The sequence below is a fragment of the Amblyraja radiata genome, chromosome 29, assembly GCF_010909765.2.
Source record: "Amblyraja radiata isolate CabotCenter1 chromosome 29, sAmbRad1.1.pri, whole genome shotgun sequence".
Lineage (NCBI taxonomy): Eukaryota > Metazoa > Chordata > Chondrichthyes > Rajiformes > Rajidae > Amblyraja > Amblyraja radiata.
In genome coordinates, this window is record NC_045984.1 from 29,976,098 (window position 1) to 30,002,357 (window position 26,260).

General features: G+C 42.9%; 1 protein-coding gene across 1 annotated transcript in view; it reads left to right on the forward strand.

Annotated features, from left to right (window-relative positions):
• The first annotated feature begins 1,835 nt into the window (after positions 1 to 1,835).
• timm44 (translocase of inner mitochondrial membrane 44) overlaps positions 1,836 to 26,260 on the forward strand; it is a 74,309-nt gene continuing 49,884 nt past the window's right edge. Inside the window, exons 1-5 of the mRNA XM_033047124.1 lie at positions 1,836 to 1,894; positions 13,187 to 13,294; positions 17,086 to 17,256; positions 17,334 to 17,414; positions 20,731 to 20,871. Coding sequence (XP_032903015.1) covers positions 1,865 to 1,894; positions 13,187 to 13,294; positions 17,086 to 17,256; positions 17,334 to 17,414; positions 20,731 to 20,871 — 531 coding nt within the window. The 5' untranslated portion in view covers positions 1,836 to 1,864. The remainder of the gene's footprint in view (positions 1,895 to 13,186; positions 13,295 to 17,085; positions 17,257 to 17,333; positions 17,415 to 20,730; positions 20,872 to 26,260) is intronic.

A 26,260-nucleotide genomic window follows, 5' to 3' on the forward strand; every position in this document is an offset into this window, starting at 1 on the left:
TCATAGCTTTCTCTGATATTTGAAAGCGTTAGAATGCAGTTAGTAGATAAAATATTTACGTGGCATGTCTTTCATAGTTTCACGTTAGTTCTGTGCATGAGCAAACAATCCTGAACCAAAAGATCACCAATCTATATTCCCCAGATATGCGACCTGCTGAGTTACTCCAGCACTTAGTGTCTTTTTTTGTAAAGCAGCAACTGCAGTGCCTTATGTATAATCCAGGATACGCATCCTGGATGAGTTTCATTACGGTCATTCCCTTTTCTGTCTTTTCCCATCCGGTAAGAGATACAACAGTCAGAAAACGCCTAGCTCCAGATTCGGGGACAGTTTCTTCACAGATGTTATCAGGCAACTGAACCATCCTACCAACAACTAGAGAACAGTCCTGAGTCACCATCTACCTCATTGGAGACACTCAGACCATCTTTATTGTGACTTTATCTTGCACTAAACTTTATTCCCATTATCCTGTATTTGTAAAAAAAATTTAGGCAGAGGCTCAATTGCATTTCAGGTGAGGTAATGGTTCGCTTGCACCTCCTCCAACCTCATCTACTGTATCTTCTGCAGGGGTGAGACCAAGCACAGGCTCGGCGATCGTTTCTCTGAACACCTCCCCTTAGTCCATCTAAATCTACTTGATCTCCCGGTTGCTAAACACTTTAACTGCCCCACACTGACCTTTCTGTCCTGGGCCTCCTCCATCAGCGTGAGGCCCAGCGCAAATTGGAGGAACAGCACCTCATATTTTCGCGTAGGCAGCTTACACCCCCGACGGTATGAACATTGACTTCTCTAACTTCATAGAAAATAGGTGCCGGAGTAGGCCTTTCGACCCTTTGATCCAGCACCGCCATTCATTCTGATCATCTAAAATCAGTACCCTATTCTGGCATTTCTCTCTCCCCCCCCCCCCCCCATATACCTTGATTCCCTTAGCCCCAAGAGCTAAATCTAACTCTCTGGAAAACAAGTAACCCTTGCCTTCCCTCCCTCACCCTCCTTTCTAGTTCTCCGACCAGTCTGACTGTCTCCTTGATTAAAATTTATATCGGGAATTATCGCGTTTGCTCACTGCATTTCATCAAAACTAAGGCATTATTAATGTTTTGATGAAATGCAGCGAGCAAACGCGATAATTCCCGATATTTTCGATCTTTATATCTGCACGGCCAACAACTTCCGCTGTTATTTTCCCTTCAGCTCTCTCTTGTCTTTACCTTCGTTTTTCTTTATCTTCTGGACTCTAAAGTAAGATAGCTGTGCCTCACGGTCACCCCGACTGGCACAGTTATTTACAGCTCAAAACGGGCCGTTTTCGCGGTTTTTAACAGGTTTGAAAGTACGCGTTTCTAGCATCAATAACATGTACTGGAAGTGACGTTTGTACCCCAGTTGGATTTTGCGGTCACGCGGGTGAGGATCTATGCTCCAGTGACCTTTCGTGAAATCACCCTATATGCTTCGTTGTCACCTGCTCCTGGATAAGAATGATTTTCTCAATATCTCCACCCCTTTTGATGTTTCGTTCTTGCACCTTACACTTCCTTATCTCTGTATCTCCCTCTCCCCTGACTCAGTCTGAAGCAGGGTCTCGACGCGACCCGTCACCCATTCCCTTCTCTCCAGAGACGCTGCCAAACGCGCTGAGTTGCTCCAGCACCTCGTGTCTGGATATCTGCAACACGAGGTAGCAACCTTTGGTTGTAACATGGGAGATTTGGCGCCAACCCGTGACGTCACGTCGAATTCGAACACGCCCCCTTCTGCTGACGTCACGCCGAATTCGAACACGCCCCCCTCTGCTGACGTCACGCGTCCGCGTCATTTCCGCTGTGGAAGGTCATTCATCGGCAACATGGCGGCGTCCGGGAGCCGCAGCTACCGGGTAAGATGAGAGCGTCTCCCCAGCGTGGTTCCATCTCTCCCCTCCCTTCAGCCGCCACAAGCCAGCGCCCTCCGCATTCCCTCACAGGCAGCCTGGCCGTGGACATGAGGCCGATGGCAGGCAAGGCCAGCGCCGGGGGGGGTCGGGGACAGAGTGGAAAGAACTGCAGATGCTGCTTTAAATCGAAGGTAGACACAGAATGGTGGAGTGACTCAGCGGGCCAGGCAGCAGCAGCAGCAGCAGCAGCATCTCTGGAGATACTCTCTGCCACAGAAGGTAGTTGAGGCCACAGTTCATTGGCTATATTTAAGAGGGAGTTAGACGTGGCCCTTGTGGCTAAAGGGATCAGGGGGTATGGAGAGAAGGCAGGTACAGGATACTGAGTTGGATGATCAGCCATGATCATATTGAATGGCGGTGCAGGCTCGAAGGGCCGAATGGCCTACTCCTGCACCTATTTTCTATGTATCTATGTATACTGCCTGCCCCGCTGAGTTACTCCAGCATTCTGTGTCCATCGTCAGAGCAGAGAGATTTACGGGAAGGTACATCACAAGGGTCTGAACATCACAGCCGGAGGTTGTCTCGCTTCCATTCCAGGGCCCAGACCATCTACAGTCTCGGTCATAGAGTGATACAGCGTGGAAACAGGCCCAACATGCCCCACACCGACCAACATGCCCCACCTACACTAGTCCCACCTGCCTGCATTTGGCCCATATCACTCTAAACCTGTCCTAGCCATGTACCAGTCTAATTGTTCTTAAACTTTGTGCTTGTCCCTGCATCAACATACCTCCTCTGGTAGCTCATTCCATACACCCACCACTTTTTGGTGTGGAAAAAGTTACCACTCAGATTCCTATTAAATCTTTTCCCCTTAAACCAATGTCCCCGGTTCTCGATTCTCCCTCTTTGGGCAAAAGATTTGGTGTCCATCCGATCTATTCCTCTTGTGATTTTATACATGGTGGCCATGCGTTTCTATCGGTGTGGGACTGAACATCACCACTGAAGAGTGGCCCACTTCCTTTCCAGGGCCCGGAACATGTACTGTTTCAATCATAGGGTCATACAGCGTGGAAACAGGTCCTTCAGCCCAACTTGCCCACACTGACCAACATATCCCATCCATACTAGTCCTACCTGCCTGCATCTCACCTGTATCCCACAGTTTGGGTCACTGTTGGTATCAAAAAAGCCCATGTTAGTCTGCAGGATCAAACACCCTACTGATTCGGTAACTACATTCAAACATCAAGAGAGTAATAATGTACAGTATTGACAATAGACAATAGGTGCAGGAGTAGGCCATTCGGCCCTTCAAACCAGCACCGCCATTCAATGTGATCATGGCTGATCATCCCCAATCAGTACCCCCGTTCCTGCCTTCTCCCCATATCTTCTGACTCCGCTATCTGTAAGAGCCCTATCTAGCTCTCTTGAAAGTATCCAGAGAACCACCCTCTGAGGCAGAGAATTCCACAGACTCACAACTGTGAGAAAAAGTGTTTCTTCGTCTCCGTTCTAAATGGCTTACTCCCTATTCTTAAACTGTGGCCCCTGGTTCTGGACTCCCCCAACATCGGGAACATGTTTCCTGCCTCTAGCGTGTCCTTGTGAAATAAGCTCTTTCTAATTTAATCAAGCACACTCACCCAGCATTTCAACAAAGTACTTGGGGTTAATTTTACTGGCAAGTTGGTTCACTGCATTTTTCAAAGTAGCCTGCATTGACCACTGGTTGGACATTTTGATCAGCAGTAAGAACTATGGTGTTAAGGCCAGTGGTATGCTATCACTTTTCCTTCAGATTAGTTTAGGGATACAGCTTGGAAACAGGCTACTAGAAACTTGTGATTTGCATTGGCGACCATTAACTTGAGCACAATTGGTATCAATAATTAGAGTAGTTGGTTAATTTAACTGTTCAGGAAAATCTGGGTTCTATTCCATCTGAAATACTCTTATGTTATTTATCGAAACAGAAATTTGTAACTAATAACCATTCTTGCCAAGGGTATCCATGTATGATTACTTTTTACCTTCAAGAAACTGGAAATAAGGTCATAAGGAATAGGAGTAGAATTAGGCCCCATCAAGTCTACTCCGCCATTCAATCTTGGCCGATCTATCTCTCCCTCCTAACCCCATTCTCGTGCCTTCTCCCCATAGCCTCTGAGACCTGTACTAATCAAAAATCTATCTATCTATCTCTGCCTTAAAAATATCCACTGACGGCCTTCACGGCCTTCTGTGGCAACGAATTCCACAGATTCACCACACTCTGACTAAAGAAATGTCTCCTCATCTCCTTCCTAAAAGAACGTCCTTTAATTCTGAGGCTATTCCCCCTAGTCCTAGACTCTCCCACTAGTGGAAACATCCTCTCCACATCCACTCTATCCAAGCCTTTCACTATTCGGTATGTTTCCATGAGCTACCCCCTTATCCTTCTAAACTCTTACTTACTTTTACTTACTTTATTAATTTATTGAACATGTTAAAAAATACAAACACAAATAAACTTGTAAGCAATAAAAAAAGAAAATAAAACACAAAGGAAAACAAACAAATAAGTAACTCAAATAATACAAATAATATCGTTCATGTTCAAAAGGGGTAAGAAGAAGTTCGAAAAAATTTCTGGTCCTACCCCCTCTTATTTTCTATACATTTTCATGGAAAAACAAAATAATGGGAACAAATGGACCCAAAATCTGTTGAACAGCCCACAAACAAGAAATAACCAAACAGAAAAGAAAATCACTGGTCCAGCTCATAACCATTCAATCTTTTGTTTCTGAAGAGTGTTTTTAGTTTGAATAGAGTCTTACATTTTTTCAGCTCATCATGGCAGTTATTCCAGAGACTAACACCCTTTGCTGTAACACAATGGAGTTTTGCATTAGTTCTTATTGCCGGTTATTCGAATATATAGGTTCCTCTCAGGTTGTGTTTGCTTTCTCTCCGTTGGAACTCCAACGAATACAGGCTCAATACTGACAACTGCTCATCATAGGTTAACCTACTCATTCCTGGGATCATTCTTGTAAACCTCCTCTGGACCCTTTCCAGAGCCAGCACATCCTTCGGATGTGAAAACGTTACCCCTCAGGTTCCTATTAAATCTTCTACATTTAAACCTATGTCCTTTGGTTCGCAATCTCTGCGATGTTCAGACTCATACCAAAATATTCGTTACATGGAGACCTTTTGGCAATGAGGGCCATCCGTGAGTTGCAAAGGGAAACTTCTGTCTGCGCACGGGCTAATTCTGAATTATTAGCTCTAATGTGTAGCAAAATAATTCCTAGTGTGCATGAACCCATTGTACTGGGTTCCAGAGTAATACATTTGATGGTTTATTTTAAAGTTACAGTGTGAGCACAAGCCCTTTGGCCCACAGTCCACGATAACCATTGATCACGTATTCACACTGGTTCCATGTTATCTCACCAGATTTAAAACCCTATTTTAGCAAGAGTTATTTTGTAATAAAGAATGGGCAATAAAGTGACTAAATTCAGTCTGTTGGGCTCATGATCCCCTATTGTAGAATTTAGAGTCGTAGAGAACAGACTTTTTGGTTCAAAATGTCCAAGCTATTAAATACCCAACTTTTTGCATCCCATTTATTGATCCAAGGCTTTCTATACTTCTACCATTAGGGAAAAGATTCCTACTATTGACTCTATCCATGCCCCGTGTCATGTACATTTATCAGGGCTCCCCTCAATCAACCTCATCTGCTCCATGAAAAACAAACCCAGTCTCCCCTCATAAAAGCAAAGCTCCATTCAAGCCAACATTCTAATGGTACTCTCGGTATTAATTGACAGAACTAGCTCAAGGAACTGTGTAACTTGCTCTTGCCCTTAGTTTATTTGTTGGTGTGTATTTTCCTTTGGTGCTGATTTTGATGTCGCTTGCAATTTTTTTTTTTATTGTACCCTTTTGTAACTCATAGCGTATGTTATCACTTTTTGTCCTTTGTATATCTCCCAGTCACCAGGATCTTTGTTAAAGTTTGCAATTTTATCCCCCATAAAGAGAACACTTCTTTTGTGTATATCCCATAGATGCATAACAATGCCAAGTTTACTGTCTGTGTCTATGTGTCATTTAGCCTTTAAAGTTAGCCTGGAATAGAACTAGTGTGAATGAGTGATTTCTGGTTGGCATAGACTCAGTGATCTGAATTAGATGATTAATTTCTTCTAATCTGGAACAGTACATTACAAGCACCTACCAATCATCATGCAGATTTCACCAATAATTGACCTTGAGGATGTGCAACTATTAGAATAAATGAAATAAAAAGAAACATGGCAACTTAAGTGCAGCTATGCTTTAGCACAGAACAATACACTATAGGACATAGAAGAGTACAGCACAGGAACAGGCCCTTCGTCTCACAATGTCTGTGCCAATTATGATGCCAAGTCAATCTCTGCCATTACATGAACCATATCTTTCCATTCCTTGCAAATCCACGTACTTATCTAAAAACCTCTTAAATTCCACTGTTATATCTGCTTCCCCCAGCCAGCCTAGGCACCCACCACTCTCTGAGTAAAAGAAAAACTGGCCCCGCACACCTCCTTTAAACTTTCTCCCTCTGACCTTAAAGTGATGCCCTCTAGTATTTGATCCTGGGATAAAGATTCTGACCGTCTACCAGTCTATGTCTCATAATGTTATATAGTTCTCCTCAACCTCCGACACTCCAGGAAAAACAACTCCAAGTTCGTCCAACCCCTCCATATAGCTAATACGTACCATCAAATCCAGGCAGCGTTCAGATAAATATCTTTTGCGCCCTCTCCAAGGCCAAATTCATCCTTCCTATAATGGGGTGACCAGGATATTTTTAAGGCAGAGATTTTTCAGATTTTTGATTAGTAAAGGTGCCAGAGATTATGGGGCGAAGGCAGGAGAATGGGGTTGAGAGGGAAAGAGATCAGCCATGATTGAAAGGCGAGTAGACTTGATGGGCCGAATGGCCTTATTCTGCTCCCTGAACTTCTGAACTACACACATTACTCCAACCAGAGTTTTATAAAGTTGAACATGACGTCCTGACATATTCAGTGCCTCGACATTTTAAAGCAAACAAACCATACGCCTTCATTACCATTCTTGTGTTGCCACTTTCAGAGAGCTATGGATTTAGGCACCAAGATCGCTAACCCTAACCTCCTACAAGGCGAAACCAGAAGGCAGCTCGAATGTCGGCGAAACATCACTCCCTGACGAGCTCAATGCGTTTTACGCATGCTTTGATAGGGAGAATACTGATGTGCCTTCCCAAGCCCCCATTCGCTGTGATGGTATTTCAGTCTCAGTCACAGAGGCCGACGTCAGGAAATCCTTCAGAGGGGTGAACCCCGAAAAGCGCCTGGACCTGATGGTATACCCGGTCGTGTTCTAAAAACCTGTGCGGACCAACTGGCTGGAGTTTTTACGGACATTTTCAACCTCTCACTTCTGAGGTCTGAGGTCCCCACCTGCTTTAAAAGGGCATCAATTATACCAGTGCCCAAGAAGAGTAAGGTGACGTGCCTCAATGACTATCGACCAGTGGCACAAACGCCGGTGGCGATGAAGTACTTTGAGAGGTTGATCATGGAGCAAATCAACTCCTACCTCGACAAAAACCTGGACCCACTGCTGTTCGCTTACCGCCACAACAGATCAACGGTGGATGCGATCTCGCTGGCCCTCCACTCCGCTCTGGACCACTTGGACAACAAAAACTCATATGTCAGGCTTTTATTCATCGATTACAGCTCGGCATTTAACACAATCATCCCCTCCAAGCTGGTTACCAAACTCGCAGAACTGGGTCTCTGCGCATCCCTCTGCAATTGGATCCTCGACTTCCTCATTCACAGACCACAGTCTGTTCGTATTGGTGGAAATGTGTCAGCCTCGATAACAATCAGCATGGGAGCACCTCAAGGCTGCGTGCTCAGCCCCCTGCTGTACTCACTCTGTACTCATGACTGCGTAGCCAGTCACAGTGCGAACTCCATCATCAAGTTTTTCACCTTATTACATCCAGATCCAGATGGATAGAAGATTGGCTGACTGACAAAAGGCAAAGAGTATGAAATTAAGGGGTCTTTTCTGGTTGGCTGTCAGTGACAAGTGAAGCTTGCAGGGATCGTTGTTGGGTCTGTTACCTTTCACGTTATTTTTAACAAACTGGATGATGGAATTGATTACCTTGTGGCCAATATTACAGATGATACAAATATAGGTGATGGGGCAGGTAGTTTTGAGCAAGTATGGAGTCTGCAGAAGGACTTGGACAGATTGGGAAAGTGGGCAAAAAAGTGGCAGATGAATAATAGAGCATAGCAAAGTGTATGGTAGAAGGAATAAAGGCACCAGCTATTTTCTAAATGGGGAGAGGATTCAGTAATCAGATGTGCAAAGGGAATTAGGAGTGCTGGTGCAGGATTCCCAAAAAGTAAATTTGCAGGTTGAGATGGTAAGAAGGAAGGCAAAAGCAATGTTAGCATTGGTTTCGAGAAGGCTAGAATATAAAAGCAAGGCTGAGGCTTTGAGAGGCACTGGTCTGACTGGTTGAAATATTGTGAGCAATTTTGGGCCCTTCATATCTGAGGAAGGATGTGTGTGCTTGCGTTGGGGAAGGTCCAGAGGAGGTTTGTGAGAATGATCCCGGGGATAATTGGGTTTACATATGAGGAGTGTTTGATGGCTCTGGGCCTGCGCTGGCTGGAGTTTAGAAAGACGATGGGAGATCTCATTGAACCCTACCGAATAATGAAAGACCTAGATAGAATGGATGTGGAGGGAATGATTCCAGTAGTGGGAGAGCCCAGGGACAGCACAGCCTCAGAATAAAATAACCTAGCTTTAGAATGGAGATGAGGAATTTCATTAGCCAATGGATGGTGAATCTGTGGAATTCATTGCCACAGATGGCTGCAGCGGCCAAGTCGTTGGGTATTTTAAAGCGGAGATAGAAAGGTTCTTGATTAGTAAGGGCATCAAAGGTTCCGGTGAAAAGTCAGGAGAATGGGGTTGACGGAGGAATGGACCAGCCATGATTGAATGGCAGAGCAGTCTCGATTGGCTGAACAGCCTAATTCTGCTCCAATGCCATAGAAACATAGAAAATAGGTGCAGGAGTAGGCCATTCGGCCCATCGAGCCTGCACCGCCATTCAATATGATCATGGCTGATCATCCAACTCAGTATCCTGTACCTGCCTTCTCTCCATACCCCCTGATCCCTCTAGCTACAAGGGCCACATCTAACTCCCTCTTAAATATAGCCAATGAACTGGCCTCAACTACTTTCTGTGGCAGAGAATTCCACAGATTCACCACTCTCTGTGTGAAAAAAAAAAAATCTCATCTCGGTCCTAAAAGACTTCCCGCTTATCCTTAAACTGTGCCCCTTGTTCTGGACTTCCCCAACTTCGGGAACAACCTTCTTGCATCCAGCCTGTCCAACCCCTTAAGAATGTTGTAAGTTTCTATAAGATCCCCCCTCAATCTTCTAAATTCTAGCGAGTACAAGCCGAGTCTATCCAGTCTTTCTTCATATGAAAGTCCTGCCATCCCAGGAATCAGTCTGGTGAACCTTCTCTGTACTCCCTCTGACAAGAATGTCTTTCCACAGATTAGGAGACCAAAACTGTACGCAATACTCCAGGTGGTCTCACCAAGGCCCTGTACAACTGCAGTAGAACCTCTCTGCTCCTGAACCATATGGTCTTATATTCTTTTCCTTGGGGAACACAGATGCAAAGTAGTTTAGTTCCTTGCCAACATCCTCTGACACCTAGCATAAAGTACCCTCCTTTATCTTAGAGTGGCCCTCCCTTTTCTCTCGTTACCCTCTTGTTTTTACTGTATTTATAAAAAGCCTTGGGATTTTCTTTAGTCCTACATGTGGAAACATACTTCTTTCCTCTGGTTGGTAAACATTGTTATCTTTGAACTCTCAGTCAACAACATAATGAAACATTGCTGGTTCATTAAATAAGCCTTTATTCCTCCAAATAAATTATATATATATATATATATATCTTTCCTGTTTTGGAGTATTGCAGATACTTCAGTGCAGTGAAAAAAAAAAGACAAAGTGCTGGAGTAACTTAGCAGGTCAGGCAGCATGTATGGAAAACATGGTTAGGTGAAGTTTCGAGTCGGGACCCTTCATCAGAATGATCCACGCTATGATTTATGCTAATTCAGTTTGCAGAAGAGTCCCAATCCGAACATTGCCTATCCGTGTTCTCCAGAGATGCTGCCTGACCTGCTGAGTTATTCCAGTACTTTGTGCCTTTTTTTTTTGTAAACTAGCACCTGCAGTTCTTTTTGTGCTGTTGCCCATTCTTGATCCTAAACGATATGAATTTAATAAGTAATACATATAAGACAGAGGAAGCATTACCACCAAACCTGATCTTGTCCTTGTTTGATGTTCACAAAGATGCATTTTGGATGTCAGTTGGATATCTCCTCACTTGATTTCTGATAAGAAGACTTGTTTCATGCTCATTGAACAGAGCAATTTAATTCTGACTCCATTGGTATGAAGTTGACTTTCTAGGCGATGAAGATGCCACAATGCTGTTAAAATATATTTCAGAGTCACGCAGCACAGATACATGCCCTCTGGTCCAACCCTTTCACGCTGACCACAATGGTCCCATTTGCCTGCGTTTGGCCCGTATCCCTCTAAATCTTCTTAGAAATGAGGAACTGCAGATACTGGTTTACAAAAAAGACATAGAGAGCTGGAGTGATCCATTGAGTTACTCCAGCACTTTCTGCCCCTTCTAAATCTTTTCGATTCATGTACCTGTCCAAGTGTCTTTTATGTGGAGTGTTAATTAGAGCGAGTCACAACTAATAGATTTAATGAAAAGTGATGTGTTTTCACAGGGCATGCTGAACGGTTTAAAATGTTAAAGTGTCTTTGAGAAGTGTAGCGTTTCATCACGCCATGTTCTTTGTCCCTTGATGAACTTGGTGAGGTCTTGAAAGTAAATATGGTATTGAAAAATTCAGAGCAGTAGCGCAGTCCTGAAGAAATCGATTGAACGTTAAGATTTTCTGTCAGCGTTTTGGCATCTGGCCATCTCGTCTCGCCTTCCAAATCCATTTGTGTGAATTACATTCAGATCTGGCATTCAGTTGTGGTCAGCCATGTCCACCATGACATTGATGAATGATACAAGTTTGAGGGAAGGATTGACGACAAAATTTGATTATACTGTTGCAATAAAATAAAATAAATTCTCTTCAGCAAAAGGATTATATATGATTTTTTTTCATTAGCCAGAACAAACAGATGAAAAGGCTTCAAATATATTAGGCTGCCAGGGAATAAGATCCCTTTAAAAAAAATAAAATGCCATAAATGGATCATACCAATTTAACTTTGGGTCATTAATGGAGGTACAAAACATTTCAGCCTGCCCATGCAAGAAAATATAGGTGACTGATGAACAAGGACTCCCAGATCTCGTTGTACTTCCTCTTTTCCCAACTTGGCACCATTCAGATAATAATCTGCCTTCCTGTTTTTGCCACCAAAATGGATAACCTCACATTTATCCACATTAAACTGCATCTGCCATGCATCTGCCCACTCACCCAACCTGTTCAAGTCACCTTGCATCCTCATAGCATCCTCATCACAGTTTACACTGCCACCCAGCTTTGTGTCATCTACAAATTTGCTAATGTTACTTTTAATCCCTTCATCTAAATCATTAATGTATATTGTAAACACCGAGCCTTGCGGTAACCCACTAGTCACTGCCTGCCATTCTGAAAGGGACCCGTTAATCCATACTCTTTGTTTTTACTGTCTGCCAACCAATTTTCTATCCATGTCAGCATCCTACCCCCAATACCATGTGCTCAAATTTTGCCCACTAATCTCCTAGGTGGGACCTTATCTAAGGCTTTCTGAAAGTCCAGGTATACTACATCCACTGGCTCTCCCTTGTCCATTTTCCTAGTTACATCCTCAAAAAAATCCAGAAGATTAGTCAAGCATGATTTCCCCTTCGTAAATCCATGCTGACTCGGACCGATCCTGTTACTGCTATCCAAATGTGCCGCTATTTCATCTTTTATAAATGACTCCAGCATTTTCCCCACCACCGATGTCAGGTTAACTGGTCTATAATTCCCTGTTTTCTCTCTTCCGCCTTTCTTAAAAAGTGGGATAACATTAGCCACCATCCAATCCACAGGAACTGATCCTGAATCTATAGAACATTGGAAAATGATCACCAAAGCGTCCACGATTTCTAGAGCCACTTCCTTAAGTACCCTGGGATGCAGACCATCAGCCCTGGGGATTTATCAGAATTCAGTCCCATCAATCTACTCCACACCATTTCCTGCCTAATGTGAATTTCCTTAAGTTCCTCTGTCACCCTAGGTCCTCTGGCCACTAGTACATCTGGGAGATTGTTTGTGTCCCGGCCTGAAACGTCATCTATCCTTTTTCTCCAGAGGTATTGCAGGACCCGCTGAGTTACTCCTGCATTTTATGTCTATCTTTGCTATAAACCAGCATCTGCAGTTCTTTGTTTCTACAGACTTGGACTTCTGAGTGATTTGTAATGTGACTCTATCCTTGCTGTTTGGGTAGGCTTATGTGCAGGATCAAGCTCTACATTAGCAAAAGAACAGTCTATTTTAAAATAACTAAAAACCCAATGAAAAAACACTGCAAGCCACAATGTACAGATATTTAATGTTCTAGAAACAAATTGTCAGGAAATGAAATGTGTTTGTAACATCTGAATTGACAGTAAAATGTTTAGTTACAAAATAGTTGCTGCATTTCTCTGCAGAATACGGGTAATTGAAACTAATGATAATTCAGTTGCAAAGCTTTTGATACATTTTAGCATTATAAGAATATGTGTGCCTTCTTTAGGTTTGTCTTGCATTTCCAAGGTTCATTTATTGGGACATCTCCATAGTAAACACAGTGGAAGTAGGAGTTTCCTCAGTGTCATGAGGTCATAAGTGATAGGAGCAGAATTAGGCCATTTGGCCCATCGTCTATTCCGCCATTCAATGACCCACTGAGTTGCTCCAGCATTTTGTATCTATATTATGCTCTTTTACGAGCATAACCATTTTCCATGTTTTTTTTTCACGTGACAGTGATTAGAAATCTAGTAATTCAATAAAAGTTAAATACTTTTGGGTGTCTTGAGGGATATAAGATGCTGTAAAATGAAACCACTCGTCTTTATTATAAATCTTTTATTTGCAGATATGTCTATCAACAAGTATTAAACTATTATCCACAAGATCTCAAGTGCCAGTGCTCAACAGAACACGTATTTACAGGATATGCAATCGTTCTGCAGAGCAGTGTCAGGTAATGTAAGCATACATCAATACCAACGCTTAAAATGTGGATTGCAAATATGTTGGACACCGCACATCTTGGGGAAATGCGATTCCTCCTAATGGATAAATCAGACCAATTCATAACGAGTTGGTCTCCATTTGTCGTCTTCTTGGAATCATATGGTGCAACACAATTGTAAAAACTAACTGTTTCAGGACTGGACGAGGGTTGGTCAAGATTATAAACAATGATCTTTTTTTTTTTTTCTTTCTTTATGTCTTATTCTCTTTTTTCTATTTTCTTTTAGAAACATAGAAACATAGAAATTAGGTGCAGGAATAGGCCATTCGGCCCTTCGAGCCTGCACCGCCATTCAATATGATCATGGCTGATCATCCAACTCAGTATCCCGTACCTGCCTTCTCTCCATACCCTCTGATCCCCTTAGCCACCAGGGCCACATCTAACTCCCTCTTAAATATAGCCAATGAACTGGCCTCGACTACCCTCTGTGGCAGGAAGTTCCAGAGATTCACCACTCTCTGTGTGAAAAAAGTTCTTCTCATCTCGGTTTTAAAGGATTTCCCCCTTATCCTTAAGCTGTGACCCCTTGTCCTGGACTTCCCCAACATCGGGAGCAATCTTCCTGCATCTAGCCTGTCCAACCCCTTAAGAATTTTGTAAGTTTCTATAAGATCCCCTCTCAATCTCCTAAATTCTAGAGAGTATAAACCAAGTCTATCCAGTCTTTCTTCATAAGACAGTCCTGACATCCCAGGAATCAGTCTGGTGAACCTTCTCTGCACTCCCTCTATGGCAATAATGTCCTTCCTCAGATTTGGAGACCAAAACTGTACGCAATACTCCAGGTGTGGTCTCACCAAGACCCTGTACAACTGCAGTAGAACCTCCCTGCTCCTATACTCAAATCCTTTTGCTATGAAAGCTAACATACCATTCGCTTTCTTCACTGCCTGCTGCACCTGCATGCCTACTTTCAATGACTGGTGTACCATGACACCCAGGTCTCGCTGCATCTCCCCTTTTCCTAGTCGGCCACCATTTAGATAATAGTCTGCTTTCCTGTTTTTGCCACCAATGGCTTTTCCTCAACTTTCTTCACTCATTCGTCTTTCTTCTTTTTCTTCACACACTATATATCTCACGCTTTTCTATCCTTTACTATCTAATTTCTTTTTCTTATTCTAATCTTTCTTTTAATATAACAAAAAAAAATAAGAAGCTGTACATAAAATGTATTATGCAAATATATATTAGGCACTTTGGTGCCATATGATTGTACTTACTTCTAATAAAATAAAATATTAAAAGTAAAAGGTAATGTAAACATTGAAACCAAAGAAAGAAGGTGTAATAAAATTAATATTGTATCGTGTGCAACCCGTGAGTGGCCAGTTATAGCTGGGCAATCGTTGGTCATGCTGGGCAAATGGTCGGTGTCCCGATAGCTCACTTGGAATATACTGTTCAGCTGCTCCTCGACCTACGATGGGGTTACGTTCCGATAAACCCATCGTAAATCGAAAATACCGTGTCGAAAACACATTTGATACAATTTGGTCACGTGACCGGAAGTGACGTGCGTGCGGCCCGCTGCCATTGCAGAGCGTTTGCACCATCGCAAAGTCGAAATATCGTAAGTTGAAGCATCGTAAATCGGGGAGCATCTGTATAGATGCCTTTTGTATTCTGGCAATGGGTTGTCTCTCACCTGTTCTCTTTCTTGCTGCACCAATTTGATGCCTTATTTGCACCGAAAACTCCACGAGTCATAACCCTGAACCAGTGAGGGTATTACTTACCATTTACAGACTCTTCATCTCCATTCCTTTTACAATTACTAATGCTTTTGCCTCATCCACGGTAGGAGTGCCTGAATGGAAACACATCTCGTTGAGCTTGTTCCAGTATTTTGTTTGATAAGGTCTGTTCTGTGCCTTTGGTTACCAATTTTCCATCTTTAAACCTTGATAGCCTTGTTTTAAGAAGGGTCTTGGCCCAAAACGTCACCCCTTCCTTCTCTCCTGAGATGCTGCCTGTCCCGCTGAGTTACTCCAGCATTTTGTGTCTACCTTCGATTTGAACCAGCATCTGCAGTTCTTTCCTACACATGGCCTTGTTTTATAATCCATCTTGAAAATTGCAACCAATTCAAACTCCTAACAACTTATTTTTGAGAAATAATAATTCCTTTACTTGCATTCTTAATTCGAAAAGATACTCTCATTACATTTTTTAAATGCCTAGTTTTTATGATGGTGCCTTATTCTGGATTCTCCCCTCCAGTTGAAACATCTGCTTTATATTCTGTCTCTCAGATGCTATTGCCACTTTAGTTTAATTAGATGGATCTACAAAATTCTAAATACAAGCCAATATATGTCAGGGTTATGCATCTGCTCTCCGAATTTAATCCTTGGCATTATTCTGATAATCTCTGTGTACATTGCTCTAGTAGTCGCTAAAACCAGATGATGTTTCAGAGTTTAAACAAGACTATGGTAGTTCAGTAGAAGGTTTTCCTCCACTGTATTGATTATTTGCCTGTGCATTGTTAATTCTTGCCTTAGTATTCTTGCCTTAGAGGGAGTATTCTTGCCCTAGAGGGAGTACAGAGAAGGTTCACCAGACTGATTCCTGGGATGTCAGGACTTTCATATGAAGAAAGACTGGATAGACTCGGCTTGTACTCGCTAGAATTTAGACGATGATCTTATAGAAACTTACAAAACGTACAAAATTCTTAAGGGTTGGACAGGCTAGATGCAGGAAGATTGTTCCCGATGTTGGGGAAGTCCAGGACAAGGGGTCACAGTTTAAAGATAAAGGGGAATTCCTTTAGGACCGAGATGAGAAAAACGTTTTTCACACAGAGAGTGGTGAGTCTCTGGAACTCTCTGCCACAGAAGGTAGTTGAGGCCAGTTCATTGGCTATATTTAAGAGGGAGTTAGATGTGGCCCTTGTGACTAAAGGGATCAGGGGGTATGGAGAGAATACTGAGTTGGATGATCAGCCACGATCATATTGAATGGCGGTGCAGGCTCGAAGGGACGAATGGCCTACTCCTGCACCTATTTTCTATGTTTCTATGTTTCTATTATTGGTAATATCCAATATCAACAGATTCTCAAATGGCAAAGTCTTCATATCAGTCAGATTCAGATTCAGATTCAGATTCAATTTTAATTTTAATTGTCATTGTCAGTGTACAGTACAGAGACAACGAAATGCATTTAGCATCTCCCTGGAAGAGCGACATAGCAAATGATTTGAATAAATAATAATAAGTGATAATAAGTGTCCGGGGGGTGGGGGGGTGATTGGCAGTCACCGAGGTACGTTGTTGAGTAGAGTGACAGCCGCCGGGAAGAAGCTGTTCCTGGACCTGCTGGTTCGGCAACGGAGAGACCTGTAGCGCCTCCCGGATGGTAGGAGGGTAAACAGTCCATGGTTGGGGTGAGAGCAGTCCTTGGCGATACTGAGCGCCCTCCGCAGACAACGCTTGCTTTGGACAGACTCAATGGAGGGGAGCGAGGAACCGGTGATGCGTTGGGCAATTTTCACCACCCTCTGCAATGCCTTCCGGTCGGAGACAGAGCAGTTGCCATACCATACTGTGATGCAGTTGGTAAGGATGCTGGTCCCAGGTTCTGTAGCAGCCTCCACGCCATCCCTGTGCCTTTAAGAGAAGCAAATGAGAGATGGATGCCACCGGTGGCAAGACTGAGTGTCCAAGCTGATTGTCCAAAAAGCTAAGGCAGTGGAGTTTGTTTCAAACTTTCTCATTTCTTTACAGGTTCGAAGTTACACGTCAGATGGGAGAAGGGGTTTTCTCGGTGGTTTATTGGACAATATCAAACAAGAACTAGCAAAAAACAAAGAAATGAAAGATAGTATTAAGAAATTTCGAGACGAAGCAAAAAGGTTAGAAGAATCAGACGCTTTACAAAGAGCAAGGAAAAAATATGTAAGTTTTTTTAAATTCTTCATATGTTAGGTACAGTCATGAATTTTACTGTGATTAAGTATTGTTTATTTTTTCAGAAAACCATTGAATCTGAAACAGTAAAAACCTCAGAAGTTTTAAAGAAAAAACTGGAAGAGTTTTCAGAAACAGTAAAAGAGGTGAGTTTAGCTCATGAGCTAACTGACAATATCAGAGAACTGTTTTCAAAGTTGGTAATTTTCTCAATTACTGCTTCTCAACTGTAAAAATTTACAGCACACGTTCTGTTGTATCGGGTAGCATGGCACTGATGGCACTAGTGTTTCTTGCCTTACAACCAATGGCATATCATGCTGCATATTGACTCTTGCCAATTCCTAATTATGGGAACAAAGGAGCAGGCAGCGAGCCATTTACGTTCTTCATTTAATTCTATCAGATGATGGCTAATCTGGGATCTAAATCTCCAAATCCAATATTGGTTAATAAAAAAAATCATCAGCCTCAATCTTAAAATTAACAATTGATGTACCATTAGTTGCCATTCACAGAAGCCTTTAATTGTGACCACCTTCTTTCTGTGGCTGTGTTTCTAACTGTTTTTGCTGAAAGACCAGCTTCTAATTTCTAAACCATGCTCTTTAGTTTAGATACTTCAACTAGCATAAATAATCTCCTTGTGCCCAAGAGAAGGCATTTTATTAAATTAAATTATAAGATTTAAATAAAACACAACTAATCATTGTATCATCTTACTCTAACTTCAAATACTAGCCCAAAGTATTTATTCATTTAATGTCTCTTGCTTGTTTTCACTTTTACTCTATTTTCAAGTGTCTACTTTTGTATTTATTTTGAAATCTCTCGCAAGAGGTCAAAAGCCAGGGACTTTGATTTTGAAGTAATTATTGAAAAGATTAGAAGGGATTTCAACAGAATTTATTCTCGGCAAAAGATCTGGACCTTGCAGCCTGAAAAGTAGCGGTGGAAACTTTCATGCTGTTTTAGTAGCGCTGGGATAAGGGCCAAACCTAGGCAAGTGAGACTAGTGCAGATGGGACATGATAGTCGGTGTGGGCAAGTTGGGCCGAAGGGCCTGTTTCCACGCTGTATTGATTCTATGACTCTTGTATGTGGAGTTGAAGAGCCACGACCTTGATTCATGACCTAAAGGCCTGTGTTGGAAGATAGCGTTGGAATGGATAATTTATTTTTGTCTGTTGCAGATTTGACAGACCAAATTTCTACCTGTACATTTCCTGAGCCTCCAATCCCCTTTATATCTCTCCTAGTCGGCAGGATCCATTTAAGTTTTTACTTTGAAGGTAGACACAAAATGCTGGAGTAACTCAAAGAGACAGGCAGGAACTCTGGAGAGAAGGAATAGGTGACATTTCGGGTCTCGACAGGAAACATCACCCATTCCTTCTCTCCAGAGATGCTGTCTGCTGCTGAGTTACTCTAGCATTTTATGTCTATCTTCGATTTAAACCAGCATCTGCAGTTCTTTCCTACAGATAAGTTTTAACTTTACCGTATGCGCTGGTTTTAACTCTTATCATCCATTCAAGTCGATCTTATCTTGCCCTTAAAGGATAGAAGTTGGTTTTAAGCTTTAACAGAATTGCCCCGTGTACCGTGAGGATTCTGTATTTCATTCTTTTGAAACTAGGCTTATTTAAATATGCAATAGAGTAAACCATCACAGTAGCGGACCACGTGGGGGGTGGGGGAGATGGTGTCTGTTTTGCCGATTGTCCACCATAACTGAGAGAGGGGTGTAAACTTTAACCCAAAGCCGGGGGGGAAGAAACGTGGCGTTGTGGAGGGGAGGGATAAACAATTCACAGGCCAGGGAGCCGCAGAGTCCCGGCTGCACACGGCTGTGCCAGGGACGGGCTCAGTACTCACGCCCCTTCATGCTGCTCGCTCTCTCCACTCCCCCCAACTTGTAGCTCCTGTCACGTGGTGCCAGCGGAAGTGGGTAACTGGCGGAGGTGGGTAACTGGCGGAGGTGGGTAACTGGCGGAGGTGGGGAGAGGGCGTTGCGACGGAAGCTTCGGTCCGCTATAACCGAAATTTGCTGTATAGAGGTCCGTTAATGCGAGGGTTTACTGTCTTTGTAGTTCATTTCACATTTCTCCTTTTTGAGCGCGATGTTGAATTCAAGTATATTATGCAATTATATAAAGGATCACTCACCTTTGGGCTGTTAACTACATAAATCCTTTTAATGGGACAAATGGCCTAATTTCTGCAGAATTGCTTGGTATCAGTGTTGAAACTCAGGAAACCCATGCAAAGCAGAGGTCCCTAATTTCCATGTAGCTGATTGCCAAAGGTTTCCTGCGTGTGTTCTGATGTTGAACACTCCATCGTCCCTCCCAGCAGCATTTACCTGGTAACTCAGGCGCGCACACAACATTCAACTATTCCAAGGGAGAAGCATGCTTTTTCTGCTTTAATTGAAGGAGTGTTTATCGCTAAAATATTCGATACCTAAAACACATAAAACAGCAAAAAGTCTTTTTTTGTAAACCCTCCAGTCCCAGTAACATCTCATGAATCTTCTCTGCACCCTTGCAGCTTAATGACATCATCCTTTTAGTTAGACAAAAATGCTGGAGAACTCAGCGAGCGAGGCAGCATCTATGGAGCAAAGGATATGAGACGTATGAGACGTTTCGGGTCGCGACCCTTCTTTAGTCTGAATGACACCACGAATAAAGATAAGAGACAACATTAAAGAATTTAACAACAAACATAAAAACCGTAACAACAATTTAACTTAATTAACAATTTAACAAACATAAAAACCAAAAATATCCATTGACTTGGCCTCCACAGCATTCTGTGGCAAAGAACTCCACAGATTCACCACCCTCTGACTAACAAAATTCCTTCTCATCTCCTTCCTAAAGGAACGTCCTTTAATTCTGAGGCTATAACCTCTAGTCCTAGACTCTCCCACTAGTGGAAACATCCTCTCCACAACCGCTCTATCCAAGCTTTTCACTATTCGACACGTTTCAATGAGGTTCCCCCTCATTCTTCTTAACTCCGGTGAGTACAGGCCCAGTGCTGTCAAACGCTCATCATAAGTTAACTCACTCATTCCTGGGATCATTCTTGTAAACCTTCTCCAGGGCCAGCACATCCTTCCTCAGATATGATGCCCAAAATTGCTCACAGTACTCCAAATGCAGCCTGACCAGCGCCTTATAGAGCCCCAGCATTGCATCCCTGCTTTTGTATTCTAGCCCTCGAAATAAATGCTAGCATTGCATTTGCCTTCTTTTTTGAGACCAGTAAAGTGAACACAGAGCTTTCAGCACCTACAGAACCGTATCTCTGCACATGTCAGCACTGGGAAGAGAATTAACCTGCCCGGTTCAGATGCGTCTGACGTTAGTGGAGTTTGACTCTTTATCTCATGAGCTTTTGAAGATTGTTGATTATCATATGTTTACTCACGTGTTGTTTTCTACACCACAGAGCCTCGATGAAGTTGGTAAATCTGATATCGGTAAAAAAATCAGGGAAGGAGTGGAAGAAGCAGCGAAACAGTCTGCAGAAACTGTCAGCAGGAGCGGGGAGATATTTGGGAAAACGACTGCTTTCAAAGCAATTTCTCAGGTAAATAATTCTAGCTACAGCAAATTGCTGCAATGAATCTGTTGACTGCAAGATACACCCAAGTTCAAAATTGCGCTCAACATAGAAAATAGGTGCAGGAGTAGGCCAATCGGCCCTTCAAGCCAGCACCGACCGCTATTCAATATGATCATGGCTGATCATCCAAAATCAGTACCCCGTTCCTGCTTCCTCCCCATATCCCTTGATTCCGTTAGCCCTTAGAGCTAACTCTCTCTTGAATACATCATAGAATTTATACATTATAGAATTTATCTATATAAAATGAAATATAGGCCATGTAGGTTAACTGTATACATGTTAATAGTAGGAAACTGCGTGGGTTTCCTCCGGTTGCTCTGGTTTGTCCCACATCCCAAAAACAAGCAGGTTTGTGGGTTAATCGCCCTCTGTAAATTGCCCCCAGTGTGTTGAGGGTGGAAGATGTGAAAGCTGGATAACATAGAACTAGTGTGAACGATAGCTGGAGTGGACTCGGTGGGCCATAGGGCCTGTTTCTATGCTGGGTCTCTAAACTAAACTAGGATACTGCTGCTGAAAAGCTTATTCTTGTAATAATTTGGTTACCACAGCTGTCTTTGTCGGCCATATAGAAGTGGAGTGTGGAGTCTTATGACACCTATAAAGTTTAAATCCATCTTTGCTTTACTTGTAGTTCATTTCCTGAAATAGTTCATTTAAGATTAATCTATAATTGGATTCTTAGGCCCCCTTCGGTCATGGGCTGACCATGGGTGTCTCCAGGGTGCTATTCCCTATATGGAGAACGCCTGTGCGTGACTTTGTTTAACGTGGGGAGACTGGTGCACAGACAGCCACCCCACGGTCCTTGACAGATCTGGGTCAGGATCCAGTGGCATGGAGTCCAAGACGACCAGAGACTCTTTTCTGCTGCAGCCTTCATCCGCCTTCCCAGCCGTTGTGACGTTAGCTCCACTAAGGTCAGCCATCGTCCTCCGCCTGTTCCACCATTGAGGTCTTGGTTGGATTGCTCTTTGTCAGGGACCTCCCCCTCGACCTTACCGCCATGGGTGGCCCTACCAGGAGCATAGCTCCAGACGGCATCGCTCTCAGGATCTCAGGTCCACACAAGCTTCTCCACCACGACAAGGTGACAGTCCACGGAATAATGATAAATGCAGTCTTCCCCAATTCTGACAACAAACCAGAGATCAAGATAATGCATGCGGATGTTCCAGCACAATGTATGTGCACATGCAATATCTTGATCTCTGGTTCGTTGTGGTAAATTGCACAAGCTGATATGCTTTATCCATAAGCACAGTGTTAAACAGAAACAGGTCCAAGGTTAGATTGGCACAGAAGAAATGCAACTTGTGTTTCACAGATGAGAAAACAAAATCAATGACCAAAAAATACCAACTAGGAAAAGATTGCTTTTAATACTCTTCCACTTCTCCTCCACGCCAGACTCTTGTTAGATCACTACTCTTTAGTTGTAATGTACCTCTAACATTTCATTGTCCATTCAGTATAGATAACCTATGCTAAAGAACATGACAGATATTTAGACTATGGATCATCATAAATGAATTATTGTTCACTCAAGGATATTGATTAGTACGGGCATGAGGGGTTATGGGGAGAAGGCCGGAGAATGGGGTTAGGGGGGAGAGATAGATCAGCCATGATTGGCTGGCGGAGTAGACTTGATGGGCCGAGTGGCCTAATTCAGCTCCTATCACTTATGACCTTATGGTATTTGATCGGAACCACAGAAAAGGAAGTTCCCAAATTCCAATCTTGATGATTTAGGCAGTGTTTGTGTTAAAACAAATACATCAATGTACTGGATTAAGACAAAAAAAAGTATTTTCCTTAATCCAGCATATTGAAATACTAATGTTAACACCAACAGCACTGCCTAAATCGTCCAGAATGGAATTTAGGAACTTCCCATTCTGTGGTTCCGTTCAATGTCGAGTGGTTCAGCACACACTGTGCACCAGGGGGCACTAATGCTCTCTTTAATTGCGAGATTCAGTTTTCATTTTGAACCGTCGAACTAATATATAAGATGCTGTTTCTTGCCATTATTCCTGAACTTCACCACTGTGTGGTTTAAATCCATTCTCCGCTCTGCATTTGTTGGGTGTGCCTTGTGTTGTGTTGACCAACAGCAAGTTCTTGTGACTCTAAGTGGAGATAGATGTGTTGAAGCACATGCCCAGTTCAGGGGTTAATAATGTAGCTGTTTCATTGCTGTGGAAGTGTGCTCTCTTCAACATCGAGCATGAGATGGTGATGGAAACCTTCAATTTGATGTGTGTAGGAAGGAACTGCAGATGCTGGTTTACACCAAAGATGGACACAAAATGCTGGAGTAACTCAGCGGGGACAGGCAGCATCTCTGAGTAGAAGGAACTGGTCGAGATCCTTCTCCAGTCTGAAGAGTTACTCCAGCTTTTTGTGTCAGATTTGAAATAGGGTATCGACCCGATACGTCACCCATTCCTTCTACCCAGAGATGCTGCCTGTCCCGCTGAGTTACTCCGGCATTTTGTGTCTATCTTCAATTTGATTTGCATCTCGTTGGTGCCACTTGTGAAATTTGTTGTGTAGCCTCCTCCTCCTCCCCTTTCACCACCATCATTAAAAGGCACGACTTCCTGGGATATGGGTTCCAGAATTGACAACTCCAAAAGAAGCAATTTCAATTTGTAAAGTACCTATAAAGTAGCAATATGACCTACAGCACCATGCACCATGTCTCAATTTAGGCAGCAGCAATAGACCTGTGGCTTTGCACTGTCCACGGGCGCCCTGGGGGATTTCTGGGACCGCTGGGCACCGCGGGGGGTTGAACGTATCCTTGACAAGGAGTGTAAGATAGTTGTATAATAGTTTATCGTTCGTTGTGTATTATGGTGGTGGGTTCTGTTTTGTTTTTTACTGTATTGTATCATTTTAATTTTTGAATACATATTTTTGATTAAAAAAAAATAGAGCTGTGGCTCCAGCTTCTGAACTGAACTGAGGGAAACACAAATATGATATTTCTCCTGCTTTAGAACATGTTAACACACAAAGCTGAAGAAGACTCACTGTGATAAAACAGCGATTGTGGAATCAGACTCAATATATGGATAGGACAAGTTTGGTGGGATATGGACCAAGCGCAGGCAGGTGGGACTAGTGTAGCTGGGACATGTTGGCCGGTGTGGGCAAATTGTGGGCAAATTGGGCCGAAGGGCCTGTTTCAACACTGTATAATTCTATGAATCGATATTGTCACTGTGTAAACAAAGTCCTGGCAATTGCATTAAACAGAAAATAAATGGGATTTTCGCCTAGGCCATGAACAATTTATTTCCCCTGCATTTTTCAGTAGGAGAACACAAATTGCTGCTTCAATCAAAGGTAAAAACTGGAAAGGTCCAATTATCCAGCAGTGAATTTATCCTGACAGTGGTGTGTTGACCTTTCCTGTTTGAGCATTTCAGCTGCGCAATTTTTTAAATATAAGAAATCATCTTTAGTATTCAGTTGACTGGGGCTGCAGGCTCTTAGAAAGACATGAAGTCTATTTAAATGAGGATTACCTCCCACAGATACCGAAGCAATAACTTGTTGACTTTATATACCACTTTTTTGGTTTCTGTAGAAAATCATAGCACTTGTTGGTTTGTGCAGCCACAGGTGTTCAGGGGAATTGGTCATTAATGGTTTAGCAAAGGCTGTAGATAAATCTGCCGATCACACAGAAGTAGTTTCTGCGGAAGAAGAGATTGATTCATTGAAATGATGTGCTGAGATTTGGTGCAATCGTTTTTCTTACTGTGAAGTTGACTTGCATGACAGAACAATTGATAGATTGATTAGATATTGTCTCAGTTACCAGGGGAAACGTCCCAATTTTGGGAAAGTCTCATGGAATCTTTTATTCCCATCTGAAAGGGCAATCAAGCGTCAGTCTGAAGAAGGTTCTCGACCCGAAACGTCACCCATTCCTTGTCTCCAGAGACGCTGCCTGTCCCGCTGAGTTACTCCAGCAATTTGTGCCTATCTTCGATTTAAACCAGATCTTGCAGTTCTTTCCTACACAGGGCAATCAAGGACAGCATCTTAGGTAGTGCATCATTCCCCCATTACTGTGAGGAGGTGATTGTCTGGTTTGTGTGCTCATCTTTGAAGAGAGCATAAATCCACCTTCGACACAAACTCTCCTAACAGCACCACTTGCGAGTTGAGCTAAATAATGATTCTCTTAAATAGACACAAAATGCTGAAGTAACCCAGAGGCTCAAGCAGCATCTCTGGATAAAAGAAGTAGGTGACGTTTCGGGTTGAGACCCTTCTACAGACTGTGTGTCTGGGGAGAGAGAAACCAGAGGTATGAAAAGGTACAAAGAACTAATGAATGAAAGAATAAATTGATATCTTTCATTCATTTGTTCCGAACCGTTTCATACCTCTAAGCTCCCTCTCCCGTGACTCTCTGTCTGAAGAAGTGTCCCGGCCCGAATCATCACCTACTTTTCTCCAGAGATGCTGCCTGACCGGCTGAGTTGCTCCAGCATTTTGTGTCTATCTCCGGTGTAAGCCGGAATCTACACCTCCTTCCTGCACATAATTATTCTCTCTTTCTTTCTTGACACACTCCAGTATTTGTGGCTGCCGTGATTACTGTGCCTGACTGGAACCAAGTAGCCAATAGTCTGGACATTTCGGGTAAACTGCAATGTTTGATAAAAGTTATGGGCAACCAAGATTGAGTGTAATAGCATTTAAGAAGGAACTGCAGATGCTGGAAAATTGAAGGTACACAAAAATGCTGGAGAAACTCAGCGGGTGCAGCAGCATCTATGGAGCGAAGGAAATAGGCGACGTTTCGGGACGAAACGTTGCCTATTTCCTTCGCTCCATAGATGCTGCTGCGCCCGCTGAGTTTCTCCAGCATTTTTGTCAACGTTCATATTTATTTGTCAGTTTGTACCTTGCTTTCTTAAAATATGTGCAGAATTATGTGTGATGTTTTTTCAACCGAAGGCGAGTAGACAAATATGTGAACATAAAGTTTAGTTTACTGTCACGTGTACCGAGGTACAGCGAAAAGCTTTTGTTGCGTGCTACCCAGTCTGCAGAAAGATAATACAATGGTTACAATCGAGCCATTCACAAGTGGACAGATACATGATAAGGGAATAACGTTCAGTGCAAGATAAAGCCTTCGCTCCATAGATGCTGCTGCACCCGCTGAGTTTCTCCAGCATTGTTGTGCACCTTTGAGTGTAATAGCAAATGACCACAACCCAAAACTATCAGCAAAAAGAAATGAACATTTTGCAACCATCTGATAGACTTTAGAGATACAGCATGGAAACAGGCCCTACGGCCCACCAAGTCCGCG